The 18872-nt window shown below is 41.2% G+C and overlaps 1 protein-coding gene and 1 long non-coding RNA gene across 2 annotated transcripts; both read left to right on the top strand.

The window, feature by feature from the left end:
• Positions 1-3967: 3967 nt before the first annotated feature.
• LOC121548067 (paired box protein Pax-4-like) lies at positions 3968-6198 on the top strand. Its single transcript, XM_041859464.1, has 8 exons — positions 3968-4001; positions 4174-4304; positions 4532-4747; positions 4856-4946; positions 5058-5198; positions 5453-5535; positions 5635-5707; positions 6188-6198. The coding sequence occupies exons 1-8, from the start codon at positions 3968-3970 to the stop codon at positions 6196-6198; spliced, it is 780 nt and encodes a 259-aa protein (XP_041715398.1).
• A 2322-nt stretch (positions 6199-8520) lies between these two features.
• On the top strand, positions 8521-10213 carry LOC121555494. The gene is made up of 3 exons (XR_005997927.1): positions 8521-8612; positions 8788-8884; positions 9184-10213. It is a non-coding gene; the product is annotated as an uncharacterized LOC121555494 (long non-coding RNA).
• Positions 10214-18872: the final 8659 nt, after the last annotated feature.

Here is an 18872-nt window from a genome sequence, read left to right as displayed (position 1 = left end):
CTATAAATCACTGCTAGGCAAATCCCCGCCTTATCTTAGCTCATTGGTCAACATGTCAAGCAAACAGGATATGACTAACAAGTTTGCTTCCTGTCACAACCAAATGGTGTGCTCATTCACTCACTTTCTCTTTCTCAGTCAATATTGATATTACTGTACTGTAATAAATGAAGAATTTGGCTTTTGGCTCATTGGGTTAAAGCTGACATACACTGCCCAGCAGTTGTATAATGTGTTCTCCAATGGGGGTAATTAATTTAATTGTTAACAGCTTGCGACTGTCGATGATGTGAATGCAATGCAATGTTGGTTACAAATTTTTTTTTATGACACGTTAGTTTAGTGTAAGCTATAATTGATTGTATGAATATGATGGATGAAGTGCCTTTGTGCCTGACATGATGATGATATTAATATTATTACCTTTACATTTTTGTCATTTTCAGACACATTTAGCAGACGCTCTTATCCAGAGCGACTTACAGTTAGTGAGTGCATACATTTTTTATGTGGAAAGTCTTTTCAAGCTTATGTGTGGCATGCAGTGTGTGCTTCTGCTATTATAACAACTTGGGTCGCATTGTAGCAATCCAGACTCAAACCACGCTCATACACTTAGTGGTGTTAAGAATCAACAAGAATTCAGGATAGAGGACCAGACTTGAATGCAACCACTTTAACTAGCCTTGAACGCAGCTCCCTAGCAACTCAACAAGCATCAGCTGCAACTCATAGCTAATCAGCCTCCACACCTGAACCCTCTACTTAAAGGGACATTTCACCAGTTTTTTTTACTTCATATCATCATCTCCAGCACCACCCCAACATCAGCATATGTGAAAATGGCATTTTTTTATGTTTTGTAGTAAGAAATATAGAGAAAGATAAGTGTTTCCAATGACATCATCAACCAATTAGTAGCAATTAGTAGGCAATGCGTACTCACAATTGATCAAAATCACACAATGCACACCGATGATGTCATTGGAAACACTTCTCATCCTATATCTAATTAACTACAAAACATAGAAATGCACCATTTTCACATATGTTGATGTTGGTGTGGTGCTGGAAATGATGAATGCGAAGTTGAAAAAGTTTCCCTTTAAACCTGACCGAACTAACATTCCTCCTCTTCATTCTGCAGTGCATCTCTGTTGCACCACATTGCCTTGCTAGCCTTATCAAGTTTTGCCTTCCTCACCTTCAACACCTTCTATCTAGTATATCTTATGTTCTTCCAAAGATATCCTGGGGGGGATTGGCATCACCACAGCAGCCTATCTACCACGGCCTGACGATGACGTCTAACTGAGACTCCACGCCAAACTCTACAGAGTCCATCCCCTGGATCCTTCACCTGCAGCCCTTGGCTTCATCCGGTCCATTCTCACATCCATTCCATTTCCTCAATTAAATATTCTAAACCCATTTCGATGTCTGGTCCTTAAACTCGTGAATTTAAACGAGTTTTTTTATTGACTTTGACAAGGGCCACATTTACAAGTTCCAAGAGTTTATTTTTATTTTTTATTTTTCTAATCATTTCACAGAACCATCCACAATCAAACTCATGTTGCCTGCCCTCTCAGTAAAACAAGTATAATATTACAAACAAATAATTACAATAACTTCATAATACATCAGCAATATATAGAATATATAGGGTCAATATGTTCTATAGCAAATGTAGGGCACACAAATCAGATCACATGATTCAGTCATACTGGCATTTGAACTATACAATGATGTCGTCTCAGACACACGGTCTTGTTCACATAAATCGATAGGCTACATCTTAAATAAGCATTATTTGGGGCTCAACGCTGTCAGATGTTGGCTACCATGGAAACCAACAAATGTGCTTTTGTGCTGATGTTTATCGAATTACACATTCAATTTGAGCAGTCCTTCCAAGTGAGGGTAAATTGATTCTTGTCATATTTCAGTGTGCAGAAATGCGCTAGAATGGAGGCTATATGACCCCTCGTTGTGACGCATGAGGGAGCTCGGTGCGCTTTGGATAGGTTTATGGTACCCTTTTACGCGGGTAAAATGTTAATGTTTCTCTACACCTAGGAACACAAGAAAGCAAAAATGCACGTCGATGGAACCAAATACAATGTTGTTTGTCATTGAGATATGGTCGATCTATGTTTTTAATTCTTCCCTAGGCCGAAATGGTTAGCCGACGCCTTTGGTGAGCCCAGCGAACATTTACGCACCAAGAATGTTTAACCATTTCCGTGCCCGCAGCGTGACTGTTTTATTAACCTTGGGTTGTACACACAGAATATGCAATAAAGTACTTAAAATCAATCGGGGCATGAACTCTGTGCAGTAATAAATAAGTATGTTATTTGTCTTCTCTGTCTGTTGGCAAGGAGACCATGGTGTCCAGAGCTGTTTATCAGCTACATACAATGCATCCTGTACAGAAAATATAACCGTGCGCTAACTCGTGGGTTAATATATAATTTGGACCATATGGCATTTTAAAATCCACCCTTTATTTCGGTGGCACTTCGATCTGTGTGGACCTAGCTAATGATGCCCAATTAGTCATTAAACAGGACCAAAAGACGAGCCTTGTGTGGTTTCACATTTGCTAATATTTGCTAGTCAAATATTTCCTTTGAAACGTTTACAACGCATTTTATCTGCTGGCTGGTCAAGAGACATCTGCGAGGGTTTTCCTCGTCCTTTTTTTTCTAAATGAAGGTCCCAATTGGTCCCCCCACATTCGCCCTATCCGACTATTTGTTCATGCTTGAAAGAAAATGTAATAAAAGAGTCTGGATGATGGATTTATGATTTATCAAAAGCACTTTACCATATGGCAGTCGACATCGGGACAGATTTTCAAATGTTAGCTTTAAAAAAAGGAGACTCGATGGGACTAATCTAAAACACTTACCTCGGAAAGGATGCTCAAGTCACGTGACCCGAGACGTGTCGCTTGGAGATGAAATACAGTAAATGGAATTAACTTACCTTTGGTGTCACATTGTGTGAAATTCGACTTTGAAAGACCAAAATGAGTATCTTCAGTAGCCCAACATAATTTTTTTTGTTAATGTAGCATACAAAAGTCGAATCTTGACGTAGCATATGGTCCATCTTCATATAAGAATACCTTGTGCTTATGCGCATAATTGTCTAGAGAGAGCAGTGGATGCGAACTTCCTATTCCCTTATATTATGTACCTAACCAAATAATTAATACGGAATTGAATAGCCTAACGGACTAGCCTTGAAACCCATTTAGATGTAAACCTATAGTCCACTGTAAATTCACTGCATGTGAGATAGAATTGCTCCTGTTGACCTTACAGTTTATGATATGGTCTCGCATTCTTCTGCTTCAAGTTCACAATTACAAAAGCTGTTTTACTAGGTCTAGTTAACACCATAATAATATACTTTTTTTTTTTTTTTACAAATATCTTGGGAAATAATTGTGACCCCACATTGAAAACAAATTTCACATTGGCACTTTATAAGAAAGGGTCATCCATATTTTTATCCTATAATTTGTGTGGTCAAATATTGTGGTTCGCAGGTTGATTTCCAGACAATCGAGTCTGAATAGACTAGGTTACTTGAGAGTCAGGAAAAGTAGGCATACATGCAATATTGACATTTCTCCTATCAGACCGCTACGTCATCTAGAAAAGGCTGATAGGCTATATATTTGTGAAGTCGCACGTGATTCCTGTCAGTGGCGACCTGTGCAACAGACAGGTGTGAATTGGCATCCCCTCAGACTCGGAATATTTACATTTTACAGGTGAGGTGTTTTACGCACTTTACAATCAGGTCAGTGCACTGGCCAGCTTTTGGGGATGAAGTTCCTCATATAACAGTTTATTCTCTTTTTTATCAAATCAAAGGAAAATCAGCACTGTGAATTATACAGGGATGATCTTATTGTTTCATTTGATAAGGCTCTGACGAACCAGTTGACATGTGCGGAACGAATGTGGACCTGTCAAACGAAGGTAGGCCTATATTCAAACGAAGGACTAATTGTAATGTGTTAGAAGATTATTAATACCATTGAATTGAGTGGAGACATTTTTTCCAACAATATTCAAAGAAAAATGCTGATGCATAAAGCGGTAAAATAGGTTTAAGTCTTATAAAAGCTATTTTATTCTGTTATATTCTAAGGAAGCGGGTGTGTAAATCAGCTTGGTGGGATGTTTCTGAACGGCAGGCCGCTTCCAGCTTATAAAAGGAGGAAGATGATCGAACTGGCATCGGAAGGAGTGCGCCCATGCGAGATCTCCAGAATTCTGCAGGTGCGCATCAGCAGGCTTATAGGAGCTCGGATTTGCGCGCTATTCGATACCATTCGATACATGAAAAGCCTCATTTTATTTGATTATACATTTAATTTAATCCATTAAATAGTTGTAAAATTGTGTGCTTTCAATGATCTAGTAGTCCTTCTATTATTGTGCTTAGATGGTGGATATGAGTCGTGCGTCAATTCATGAAATCCCAAATGCGCACTCCGCTCTGGCAGGTGTCAAATGGCTGCGTCAGCAAGATCCTGAGCAGGTACCACAAAACTGGCCTCCTGGACCCGAAGGCGACCGGAGGAAGTAGACCTCGACTCCTCACCCCCGAAGTCATCTCGAAAATAATCGAATGCAAGACGGAAAACCCAACAATATTCGCCTGGGAAATCAGAAAAAAGCTCGCGGCCGAAAGAATCTGTAAGTCGGCCAAAGTTCCCAGTGTAAGTGAAATCACAAGCTACACCAGAATGATACAACGTGTGTACAACTGGGAGGGAAATAGTTATATTTTTCTATTAATTTAAGAATTATTTAATCCTTGTCAAAAGGTGTCCTCTGTAAACCGAATTCTCAGGAAGATTCAACTCGACTCTGCGATGTTGAGAGTGGAGATTTCTACGCACCACCCCAGATACCCAGGTAGGCTACACATCCTAAATCTTGAACTGGGAGAAATACATACATTTAGGCCACATACACTGTGCACAATTTGAAAAACATAGCCATATAGCCTACTTGTATGCATTCCAGGTCTTCCAGTGGAGACCCCAACGCAGTTAGTAGTGAAGGAGAGGGAGGAGATGGAGACAGTTGAGGTGAAGGAGCCTCCAGGGCCCCAGCATCGCAACCGCACCACCTTCACCCTGGAGCAGTGTAGAGTATTAGAGCAAGGTAGGCCTATACAGTAGTCTACTTTAGACAGAACAATGTCCTACCTTTACTTCGACAACTGTTTAGGTCCATTTAGGCTATGTATTTATAAATGTGGAGTGGATGCACGAAAGATTAGGCTACAACGACTTAGTTTGATTAGACTTATTCCTATTTCACCAAGGCTTGTTTTAGAGCAGTTGGAAAATCTGTTATCATTTCAAGCTGAGCTTTGAATGCTCTTTCATCCATTTTTTCCCTCCCAAACTGAACAGAATTCACACGGAGCCACTACGCAGACATGTTCACCAGGGAAAAACTGGCATCTGAGATCCAACTTCCAGAGGACACCATCAAGGTAACACGGCACAAACTATGCATACAACCTATGTAATTTCCTGTAAAATTACCTGTAATACTGAGCTACATCTGTTATAATTGCCATTCCCCTTTGAAGGTGTGGTTCTCAAACCGAAGGGCAAAATGGAGGCGGGAAGCCAAGCATAAGAGCAGTGTCCATGGAGCACATAGTGAGTGTGTGTATTTGTATTTATTAAGGATCCCCATTAGCTGCTGCCAAGGCAACAGTTACTCTTCCTGGGGTCCAGCAACATTAAGGCAGTTATATACAATTAAAAATATTACATTACATGTAATAACACTTTTCACAACACATTAAGTGTGTTCCCTCAAGCCACTACTCTACTACCACATATCTACAATACAAAATCCATGTGTACGTGTGTGTAGAGTGCGCGTCTTATCATGTGTATGTGTGTCTGTGCCTGTGTGTGTGTCTCTTCACAGTCCCCACTGTTCCATAAGGTGTATTATTATTGTTTAAAAAAAATCTGATTCTACTGCTTGCATCAGTTACCTGATGTGGAATAGAGTTCCATGTAGCCATGGCTCTATGTAGTACTGTGCGCCTCCCATAGTCTGTTCTGGACTTGGGGATTGTGAAGAGACCTCTGGTGGCATGTCTTGTGGGGTATGAATGGGTGTCCCAGCTGTGTGCTAGTAGTTTAAACAGACACCTCGGTGCATTCAGCATGTCATACACTTCTTACAAAAACAAGTGGTGATGAAGTCAATCTCTCCTCCACTTTTAACCATGTTATTATTAATGTTAGCTCTCCGTGTACATTTAAGGGACAGCCGTGTTCTGAGCCAATTGTAATTTTCCGAGGTCCCTCTTTGTGGCACATGACCACATGACTGAACAGTAGTCCAAGTGCGACAAAACTAGGGCCTGTAGGACCTGCCTTGTTGATAGTGTTGTTAAAAAGGCAGAGCAGCACTTTATTATGGATAGACTTCTCCCCATCTTAGCTACTGTTGTATCAACATGTTTTGACCATGACAGTTTCCAATCCAGGGTTACTCCAAGCAGTTTAGTCACCTCAACTTGCTCAATTTCCACATTCTAAATTACAATATTTAGTTGAGGTTTAGGGTTTAGTGAATGATTTGTCCCAAATACAATGCTTTTAGTTTTTGAAATACTTAGGACTAACTTATTCCTTGCCACCTATTCTGAAACGAACTACATCTCTTTGTTAAGTGTTGCAGTGATTTCACTCGCTGTAGTAGCTGACGTGTGTAGTGTTGAGTTATCTGCATACATAGGCTTTACTCAAAGCCAATGGCATGTCATTAGTAAAGATTGAAAAAAGGAAGGGGCCTGAACAGCTGCCCTGGGGAATTCCTGATTCTACCTGGATTATGTTGGAGACACTTTCATTAAAGAACACCCTCTGTGTTCTGTTAGACAGGTAACTCTTTATCCACAATATAGCAGGGGTGTAAAGCCATAACACACGTTTTTCCATCAGCAGACTATGATCGATAACGTCAAAAGCCGCACTGAAGTCTAACAAAACAGGTCCCACAATCTTTTTATCATCAATTTCTCTCAGCCAATCATCAGTCATTTATGTAAGTGCTTGTCAAATGTCCTTCCCTATAGGCATGCTGAAAGTCTGTTGTCAATTCGTTTACAGTAAAATAGCTTTGAATCTGGTCAAACACAATTAAAAAAAAAAAGTTTGCTAAGGGTTGGTAACAGGTTGATTGTTCAGCTATTTGAGCCAGTAAAGAGGGCTTTACTCTTCTTGGGTAGCGGAATTACGTTTGCTGAGGGCATACACTTTCTAGTAGGCTTAAATTGAAGATATGGCAAATAGGAGTGGCAATATCATCCGCTATTATCCTCAGTCATTTTCCATCCAAGTTGTTAGACCCCGGTGGCTTGTCATTGTTGATAGACAACAATACTTTTTTCGCCTCTTCCACACCCACTTTACGGAATTCAAAATTACAAAGCTTGTCTTTCATAATTTATACTTGGATGTGTAGTATCAGCGTTTGTTGCTGGAATGTCATGCCTAAGTTTGCTAATCTTGCCAATGAAAAAATCATTAAAGTAATTGACAATATCAGTGGGTTTTGTGATGAATGAGCCATCTGATTCAATGAGTGATGGAGCGGAGTTTGCTTTTTTGGCCAAAATGTAATTTAAGGTGCTCCAAAGCTTTTTGCTATCATTCTTTATATAATTTATCTTTGTTTCATAGTGTAGTTTCTTCTTCTTTTTATTCTGTTTAGTCACATGATTTCTCAATTTTGTAGTACGTTTGCCAATCGGTTGTGCAGACAGACTTATTTTGCATTCCTTTTGCCTCATTCATACAATTTTTCAATTCCTCATCAATTTAACCGTTTTTACAGTCATTTTCTTAATGGGTGCATGCTTATTAGTAACTGGAATAAGACATTTCATAAATGTGTCAAGTGCAGCGTCTGGTTGATCCTCATTACACACAACAGACCAACAAATATTATTTACATCAACAACATAGGAATCACTACAAAACCTATTATACACTATATTAGGCCCAGCCTTCAGAACTTTGGTTTTCCTAGATATGGCTACTATATTGTGATCTCTACATCTGATGGATTTGAATACTGCTTTAAAGCAAATTTCTGCAGCATTAGTAAAGATGTGATCAATAAATGTGATGATTTCATTCCTGTGCTGTTTGTAACTACCCTGGTAGGTTGACTGATAATCTGAACCAGGTTGCAGGCACTGGTTACAGTTTGAAGCTTTTTCAGTCAATATTTAAATAACCCAGAAAATATACCTCTCTGTTGATATCACATACATTGACAAGCATTTCACACATGTTATCCAGATACTGACTGTTAGCACTTGGTGGTCTATAGCATCTTGAGAGAGAAAGAAAGAAAGAAAGAAAGAAAGAAAGAAAGAAAGAAAGAAAGAAAGAAAGAAAGAAAGAAAGAAAGAAAGAAAGAAAGAAAGAATAACAGTTCACTTTTCTTTTTAAAGCTTCAATTCTGATGAACCAAAAGAACAAAGATTTCCCTTCAGTGAATTCGATGAGAACAACCAACTCAATGACTCAACAGGTACATAAACAAGCTAAGCCCCCTGACACCATGTTGTTATGAAAATTGAGTATATACCACTGCAATTGATACTATTCATGTGCAATTAAGTATTATTAACCTTGTAGCAAGTTACCAGCTGACTAACAAAATGCTATGTTTATCTTGTTTGTGGTGTCATTACAACTGTGTTTAGACACACTGGAGGCAGAGGGAGGGTTTGGGAGTACAGTTTGACACTTCATGCTCAGAAATCTCCCAGAGATATGGTCCAGCTACTACAATAGAGAGAGGTGATTAAGCTTTTATGATGGTTTTTTTAAAGAGTGGGGCAAAGCCCTTCTCCTGGAGAGCCACTTACCATGCAGGTTTTTGCTCCAGCCCTGCCCTAACACACTCAACTCCACAAATCAACTGCTCAGTTTCTCAAAGAGAACTTAGCTAAATCAGGTGTGTTAGAGCAGGGCCGAAGCAAAATCCTGCACATTCACTAGATCTCCAGGAGAATTGGCCAACCCTGCTTTAACCATTTCAGAGATGTACCTATAAAACACAATGTGAAGAGTGAATGAATGTACTACCTCACCTACAGGTACAGGAGGAACAGAAGTGTTGGGCTACAGAGGTATCTCCATTCCTCTTCCATCCTCATCCTCTCAATACTCAGGCAGCACCACGTTCCCATTGGTCCATCCCCAGGACGAGAGGACTCCATTAGCTCACCATGCAGAGAGATTCACGTTCCCATTGGCTCATCATTACACAGACGTGAGGACAGTCTTCCCATTGGCTCATCAGACTGAGAGGATGGGACATTCACTGAACTATCATTGGAATGAGGGGATAGATTTCCAATTGGCTCATCACCAAACAGATGAAAGGTTTCTATTGGCTCATCACAGGGAGAGGACTGGTGGTCCATCGCTTATGGGACAGAATGTGTCTCCCCTTTTCTCGAATCAGTGAATGTCAGAGGCAAACATTTATACACACACACACAGCTCTATGGCGCTGCTGATTACTACTGGGCAGGGTATGCAACAGAATCAGCACAAATACATTCCAATCATGACTCAATGTGCACGTTTAAAAGTATTTTTTTTTACAGGTTATTGCAACATATCTCAGTGAAATTGATGAGTTTCTGTTTTTAAAAGTATTTTCAGTAATAAAAAAAATAATTTGTATTAGTTGTTATTAGTCCTATGTTGATATCCCCTCTGAATTGTACCATGTCATAATCTCTGAAGATTTGAGTGACTACCATTTTTAGGCAGGAGAGGGCGACAGAGTCCTATGGATACATTATTTCTCTCACTGCCAGACAAGTTAATCAGCTTGTTTGAGGGATTCAGTTTGAGCGATCACAGAATAACTAATCTTGATCACATAATGCAAAGTTATTTTGGATGCAAGGTGCTTTGTAGATCAGTGATTCTGCGCAGCCTGACTGCAATGCAATCCATCTCCAACACACACAATCTCTCTGAGAGAAAGAGGAATGGTGACAGTGCAGTGGGGTATCTATTTTCTGTCAGTGCTCAGCATCTCCCCCAGAAAGAGTCAATCAATCAATCATCTTATTATTTATAAAGCCCTTTTTACATCAGCAGATGTCACAAAGTGCTATACAGAAACCCAGCCTAAAACCCAAAACAGCAAGCAATGCAGATGTAGAAGCATGGTGGCTAGGAAAAACTCCCTAGAAAGGCAGCAACCTAGGAAGAAACCTAGAGAGGAACCAGGCTCTGAGGGGTGGCCAGTCCCCTTCTGGCTGTGCCGGGTGGAGATTATAACAGTACATGGCCATTAAGGCCAGATTTTTCTCCAAGATGTTCAAATGTTCATAGATGACCAGCAGGGTCAAATAATAATCACAGTGGTTGTAGAGGTTGCAACAGGTCAGTACATCAGGAGTAAATGTGACTTGGGTTTTCATAGCCGGGCATTTAGAGGTTGACATAGCAGGTGCAGTAGAGAGAGAGAGTTGAAAACAGCAGGTCTGGGACAAGGTAGCACATACGGTGAACAGGTCAGGGTTCCAAGCTGCAGGCAGAAGAGTGGAAACTGGAGCAGCAGCACAACCAGGTGGACTGGGGACAGCAAGGAGTCATCAGGCCAGGTAGTCCTGAGGCATGGTCCTAGGGCTCAGGTCCTCTGGGATGGGAGGGAGAGAGGGAGAGAGAGAGAATTAGAGGGAGGATACTTAAATTCACACAGGACACCGGATAAGACAGGAGAATAACACCAGATAAAACAGACTGACTTTAGCCCACTGGCACATAGACTGTTGCAGCATAGATACTGGAGGCTGAGACAGGGGGGTCAGGAGACACTGTGGCCCTGGGGCCCAGACTAAGGTATCCCTGGTGCCCAGGCTAAGGTATCCCTGGGGGCCCAGACTTAGGTATCCCCGGGGCCCAGACTAAGGTATCCCTGGGGGCCCAGACTAAGGTATCTCTGGGGCCCAGGCTAACATATCCCTGGGGGCCCAGAATAAGGTATCTCTGGGGGCCCAGGCTAAGGTATCCCTGGGGCCCAGGCTAACATATCCCTGGGGCCCAGACTAACATATCCATGGGGGCCCAGACTATGGTATCCCTGGGGCCCATACTAAGGTACAGTGAGGGAAAAAAGTATTTGATCCCCTGCTGATTTTGTACGTTTGCTCACTGACAAAGACATGATCAGTCTATAATTTTAATGGTAGGTTTATTTGAACAGTGAGAGACAGAATAACAACAAAACAATCCAGAAAAATGCATGTCAAAAATGTTATAAATTGATTAGCATTTTAATGAGGGAAATAAGTATTTGACCCCCTCTCAATCAGAAAGATTTCTGGCTCCCAGGTGTCTTTTTATACAGGTAAGGAGCTGAGATTAGGAGCACACTCTTAAAGGGAGTGCTCCTAATCTCAGCTTGTTACCTGTATAAAAGACACCTGTCCACAGAAGCAATCAATCAATCAGATTTCAAATTCTCCATCATGGCCAAGACCAAAGAGCTCTCCAAGGATGTCAGGGACAAAATTGTAGACCTACACAAGGCTGTAATGGGCTACAAGACCATCGCCAAGCAGCTTGGTGAGAAGGTGACAACAGTTGGTGTGATTATTTGCAAATGGAAGAAACACAAAATAACTGTAAATCTCCCTTGGCCTGGGGCTCCATGCAATATCTCACCTCGTGGAGTTGCAATGATCATGAGAACGGTAAGGAATCAGCCCAGAACTACACGGGAGGATCTTGTCAATGATCTCAAGGCAGCTGGGACCATAGTCACCAAGAAAACAATTGGTAACACACTACGCCGTGAAGGACTGAAATCCTGCCACGCCCGCAAGGTCCCCCTGCTCAAGAAAGCACATATACAGGGCCGTCTGAAGTTTGCCAATGAACATCTGATTGATTCAGAGGAGAACTGGGTGAAAGTGTTGTAGTCAGATGAGACCAAAATCGAGCTCTTTGGCATCAATTTAACTCGCCGTGTTTGGAGGAGGAGGAATGCTGCCTATGACCCCAAGAACACCATCCCCACCATCAAACATGGAGGGGGAAACATTATGCTTTGGGGGTGTTTTTCTGCTAAGGGGACAGGACAACTTCACCGCATCAAAGGGACGATGGACGGAGCCATGTAACGTCAAATCTTGGGTGAGAACCTCCTTCCCTCAGCCAGGGCATTGAAAATGGGTTGTGGATGGGTATTCCAGCATGACAATGACCCAAAACACACGTCCAAGGCAACAAAGGAGTGGCTCAAGAAGAAGCACATTAAGGTCCTGGAGTGGCCTAGCCAGTCTCCAGACCTTAACCCCATAGAAAATCTGTGGAGGGAGCCTCGAAACCTTAATGACTTGGAGAAGATCTGCAAAGAGGAGTGGGACAAAATCCCTCCTGAGATGTGTGCAAACCTGGTGGCCAACTACAAGAAACGTCTGACCTCTGTGATTGCCAACAAGGGTTTTGCCACCAAGTACTAAGTCACGTTTTGCAGAGGGGTCAAATACTTATTTCCCTCATTAAAATGCAAATCAATTTATAACATTTTTGACATGCATTTTTCTGGATTTTTTTGTTGTTATTCTGTCTCTCACTGTTCAAATAAACCTACCATTAAAATTATAGACTAATCATATCTTTGTCAGTGGGCAAACGTACAAAATCAGCAGACTACGGTATACACTGGCGCCCAGACTCCGGTATCCCTGGGGGCAGTGGCGGCTCCTGAAAAAATTCTCAGGAGGGGCAATTTTTCTGATGATTTAGGTGACCTACACACATTTAAAAAAAGATATGTCCAGCAACAACATGAAGACAGGGGCAGCATATAAGTCAATACCAGAAGCATTTATTGACTGATCTCAAAAGTGTTGGCTTACCAGGGTTGGTGGAGCCCTCAGTTTCATCTTTGCCTCGCAAAGCTAACTCAAACACTCCGCAAAACTTCACACACTGGATTAGCCGGCTGAGGATGTGGCGGTTCTTGCTAATGTCGTAGTAAATATATTTGTTATAGTGAATATGGAATATGATATGTTGAGTAAAATGTTGTGCTAAGATCTATTTAGGTCAGGAGCTGGTTATAAGTTCTGTTCCTATCCAATAACAATGGACAAAAGGGTCCTATCTTGTCAGCCTTGTCAGCAGGTGGCCAAGGACAACACCCACGCCATAGGCCTCTCAGTTCTTCCAACTCACGAGTTCTTGCTCTGAGGACACACACACACACAAATACACACACACACATCATCACTGTTAAACACACACACACACACACACACACAAAAAATCCCCTCTCTTAGGCTGAACATTTGAAGACAGAGAACCCGACTCAGAGCCAATGCAACAGTGACAGTAGCCTGCAGGGGACCTCGCCCAACTCATCAGGACCAATCAGAAGATCAGAACTACTAGATTGAACCTACTTCATTTATTGCATAAAATGTCTGCACACAATGTTTCGGGGCTCTCTTCACATAATAATAATAATAATAATAATAATAATAATAATAATAATATGCCATTTAGCAGACGCTTTTATCCAAAGCGACTTACAGTCATGCGTGCATACATTTTTGTGTATGGGTGGTCCCGGGGATCGAACCCACTACCTTGGCGTTACAAGCACCATGCTCTACCAGCTGAGCTACAGAAAGTGGATACTCATGGATGCGCATTGCAATTGTAAAATGTCAACACAATTGGAGACACCACGTCATTTTGGAGACATGTTATTGACAGTAAACTATTGTAGATGCGACTGCTAACTAAATAAAACATTTTAGCTGGCTAGCTAATCATCTTAGCTAAATGTGGGGCAAACAATTCAGTTATTTACCGTTAATTTGAGGGATTGGGGTGAAAGAAATCGAGTTACATAGTGATACTTTACGATATACTGTATTGACAATATCGCAATATTTTAGCGCTAGTTGGCTGTACCTGCACCAAAACACCATTATTGTTCCTTCATAGCTTGTTCTCAATCTTTTCACATTGGGAGCAAATTTGTTTTCAGCACTTTTATTTCCATGACTGATCAAAACTCGTTCTCATGGCTTTCTGATCCCTCTGCAACAGACATATGGTGCGCAATAAAATCACAGTATCGAATCGCAATACGTATAGAATCATGAGACTCGCAATGCTGATGCATATATCTTATCGTGAGGTTCCTGGCAATTCCCAGCCCAAGTTCATTTGCCACAACAAATCTCTTCGCTAGCAAACGCGATGTCTTCTCCAAAACGGCAATGTGTCTCCAGCAATGTTTACTTTTTTGACGTTCTATGGCATCTCCACTTTCCAAGCATATATGACCACATGTAATATTTTGGTAAGTGATGCAAATAGTGAACTATGTAGGGCCAGGATGTAAAATATATGTAGCTGCAGCAATTTCTCTTATCTGATATGGTAAGTAATGGGGCTTAATTTATAGCTCCCTAAGAGTTTGACGAACGGGTCCGTGAACGCGATTCCAGATATATTTACCTCTGAATAAACTGCCTTTATTACACCATATCCACATCCAGTAAACTTGTGATTATCAACACTAACCTCATCGTTGTGGCGGCGGACAGCCAGCCTGTATCCCTCGTCATCCAGTTGAGTGAGTGGCAATGTCTTTTTTCGTTCGTACCAATTTTTGGAAAATCCTCGGGTGTAGGACTTTCCGCCTTTAGTAGAAACCTGTTGAATTATTAAATTTGGTCTGGGAGGTCCTAATTGTTTCGTTGCCAATTTATCTTCATTTGTTCGCCGAATCGCCGACAAAAAGGAACTTCTTTCAAACAATCCACTCTTTTCTCAGTTACGTTCATGGTTACGTAACGTATGACGAAAGCGCGTAAGTGCAAGCCCACAGACACCCATTGAGATTGTATTGAAGGCTCTGAAATTTGAAAAAAATAGATTTTACATGGGAGTCTATTACAGACTTCTGGGCGATTTTCAACCTGACTGAAATCGCCCCAAAAGGGGGGGGAGCCATTTGAAGCACGACTTTAGCCTGATTCGACATTTAGTGGCAGTGTGGCACTGTGGCAGATCAGACGTATAGATTACAACACTGATAACTACTGTTGCCGTGATATAATTGATTAGAAAAAAAATCCCTTCCTTTTCCCGTTTGGCAGTGCGTCGCCCATATCGCCCTATTGAACAGGCCGCCCCTGCCTGGGGGCCAAGACTACTGTATACCCTGGTGCCCCAGACTAAGGTATCCCCGGGGCCCAGACTAAGGTATACCCGGGGCCCAGACAAAGGTATACCCTGGGGCCCAGACTAAGGTTTCCCTGGGGGCCCAGACTAAGGTATACCTGGGGGCCAGACTACAGTATCCCTTGGGGCCAAGACTATGGTATACTCTGGGGCCCAGTCTACGGTATTCCATGGGGCTCAGACTAAGGTATACCATGTGACCCAGACTAAGGTACCCCTGGGGCCCAGACTAAGGTATCCCTGGGGGACAAGACTATGGTATACCCTGGGGCCCAGATTACGGTATGAATGTCTGTTGCTTTGACTCAGTTGTTACAACAGTGATTATGCTAATCAAGGTCCTAGTGAGCAGCTAATTGGTAGAGTCAGGTGGGTTAAATTAGCATTGGAGCGAGAGTCTGAAGGAGGGTAGTTCTACAGGAGGAAGGTTGGGCACCTCTGCTGTACTGCATCCCCTCAACTGGAACCGTGAACCAAAATTAAATGGTCCAGAGGATGAGTTTCCCAAACACTCAAAGCCAAGAGACCTTTGTAGTTCCGTGACGTTTTCCTGTGGCTCTTTTTAAATGAATCTTTCCTCGATTACCCATACCCTGAATGAATTGCGGTTGAGTAGGCGAGGAAAGGCCTGAAGAATGGCAGAAAGACAAGCTGAGATAGAGCCATTAGCTCAGAGAGCGATCTAGGTTCAGTTTTTGAGATGGCCTTCTCTTGTTGGCTTTGGAAGGGAGCACGCATACTTCAGCACGGGGACTGAGCAGGATCAACACACAAACACAACACAGGGTCTGAGCATAACCTCCATAGCACTACTTATATATTTCTGAGGTCACTGCAACAAGCTTTTAAATGCCATAAATCATCATGGTTGATTGTTTGATTAAGGTTATTAGAAGAGGATGACATTGTCTTTACAATGTTGCTCTTGCTTTTCGGAATAGTTCAGCGCAAGGTTCACAAATTCCTTTTTCGAATGCTTTCCCACTAAGATTTTTCCAATGGGTTTTTTCCAGTGGTGGAAAAAGTACCCAATTGTCATACTTGAGTAAAAGTAAATATACCTTAATAGAAAATGACTCAAGTAAAAGTGAAAGTCACCCAGTAAAATACTACTTGAGTAAAAGTCTAAAAGTATTTAGTTTTAAATGTGCTTAAGTATCAAAAGTAAATGTAATTGCTAAAATATACTTAAATATCAAAAGTAAAAGTAAAAGTATACATGATTTAAAATTCCTTATATTAAGCAAACCAGATGGCACCATTTTCTTGTGTTATAATTTTTTTATGGATAGCCAGGGGCACACTCCAATACTCAGACATAATTTACGAACAAAGCATGTGTGTTTAGTGAGTCTGCCAGATCAGAGGCAGTAGGAATGACCAGGGATGTTCTCTTGATAAGTGTGTGAATTTGACAATTTCCCTGTCCTGCTAAGCATGCAAAATGTAACGAGTACTTTTGGGTGTCAGGGAAAATGTATGGAGTAAAAAGTACATTATTTTCTTTAGGAATGTAGTGACGTAAAAGTAAAAGTTGCCAAAAATATAAATAGTAAAGTAAAGTACAGATACCACAAAAAACTACTGAAGTAGTACTTTAAAGTATTTTTACTTAAGCACTTTACACCACTGTGTATTTCCCCAACAGACAAATATTTTAAATCGACTTCAATTCAAGAAGCACCAAACATGACCTAATGACTGTCGGGCTGTTAGTCCGGCAAAAGCGGGGAAGTGAGTTATTTCACTTCCTGTTACCGCTGCGATGAGGCACAAAGCCTTGGGGCTGGTTTGTGACAAGCCACCGCGAATGAGGCTGAGGTCAGCGCTGACAGGTCGGCCATTTCTCCTCAGCACCGAGGAGTCATGTAGCAAATGAGAACTCCACATGACGGAGGAAGCATGCCACAGTGTCTAGTGTTGCCCAAACGCAGTGTAAGCGTCAACTGAACATCTCTAGTGTTGCCCTAACATTATGTAAGCGTTAACCAAATGTTTCTGCTCATCTTCTGGTCAGGAACCTGGCCATGGTGGACAGTGGCCATCCAAAACCAATAGACTGAGGTCTTTTTGATATGATTGACATGGGAAGTGGGAAGATAATACCCAGTCTAAGAACTTGACCCAGAGTAAACTTAACTGGGTTCATTTAGTCTGACAATGTGTTGAAAATCCCATTTGAATAACATGAATTACTAAAGCTACTGTACTGAGTATCTTGAATTGTGTTGAGAGCGTATGCGTTGCAGAAAACTGTATTGCTGCAAGAGTCTTTGTCTGAAGGTTTACTTTAGGAGAGAGTGCTTGGCACACACACACACACACACACACACACACACACACACACACACACACACACACACACACACACACACACACAGTATGAAAAGAGTGAAACAAGCTCTAATTTACACTGTAAATGTATTATTAAAATGTGAATATAATAAAATCATATAGTTTATAATATGAAGACCCAACCCGACCCTTTAAAAATAGCAGCTGTTATAGAGTTTACAGTATACAAGTTTATAAACAGAGTGACCATATATGAGTAAAATACTACGTAAATAAGACATTGGAAGTGGAAAATAGTATTTTACACACACTACTTTACATCCTATTTACATAACAGTAAAATACACTCACAGCTCTCTGCGCCAATTCTATAGTACACTATTGATTCCTGTCCACCTAAAAAAAGGCACTGAACAGGCCAAATACTGTGACATAGGTTAAACTACAAACTGAATATTTTAGGATGTAGAAATTGGATGAAATTATAAGTCTTCTTAGGGGCCCAGCAAGAATAGAAATGTTCAGTTTGAAGTGATCATTAGTTGTCATACATACACATCTGCTTTCTGTGATTATAAAAAGGATTTCATGACTGATTTTCAGCACTGAAAGAAAACTATTATTACATTCTCCAATGTCATTACACTTACTGCATGTCAGTATTGTTCAAAGAAAAATGACTGACAAAGTGGTATGTTTTGGAACACAAGCCATACTTTTCATGTAATCCGTATTGCCATTCAGTGTACCTCCAATAATAATGATTGACACACTGAGTTTAGAACATGTATCAAATAAAAAGCCGCTATAACCTTTACTTCCTCTATTAGCGAGACGTGTCGCTTTGTCGACGTCAATCGCTGGCGCCTTCTCACAAGGGCCAGATGTATACAAATAAATAAATAGACTGCACACTACGTTCTAATCCGTTTAAATATAAAACACAGAGAGTAGAGAGGAAGCAACTCCACTGACGTCTGGTGTGAGCGAGCCAAGGAAAGGCCCAGATCTATAAGACCTATTAAATAACACAGAGTGCCAGAAATACACTCAATAAGAAACTTCTAAATGTTCTGAACTCTGACCACATAACACACATGCAGCCCACCAGGGGCTAGTGTAGAGTTCCCTCCAAAACTGGAGACATGTTAGCCATGTAGGCTAACTGCTAATGTTTGGCTAAGTAACTGTTAGCATTAGCATTAGTTAGGCAACAGTTACTGAACAGTCTTTCCAAAAACAACCACTTGGTGAATGG

This window comes from Coregonus clupeaformis, unplaced genomic scaffold, assembly GCF_020615455.1.
Source record: "Coregonus clupeaformis isolate EN_2021a unplaced genomic scaffold, ASM2061545v1 scaf0097, whole genome shotgun sequence".
Lineage (NCBI taxonomy): Eukaryota > Metazoa > Chordata > Actinopteri > Salmoniformes > Salmonidae > Coregonus > Coregonus clupeaformis.
The sequence above is the reverse complement of the archived record's forward strand: the minus strand, read 5'-3'. Positions and strand labels throughout refer to the sequence as shown.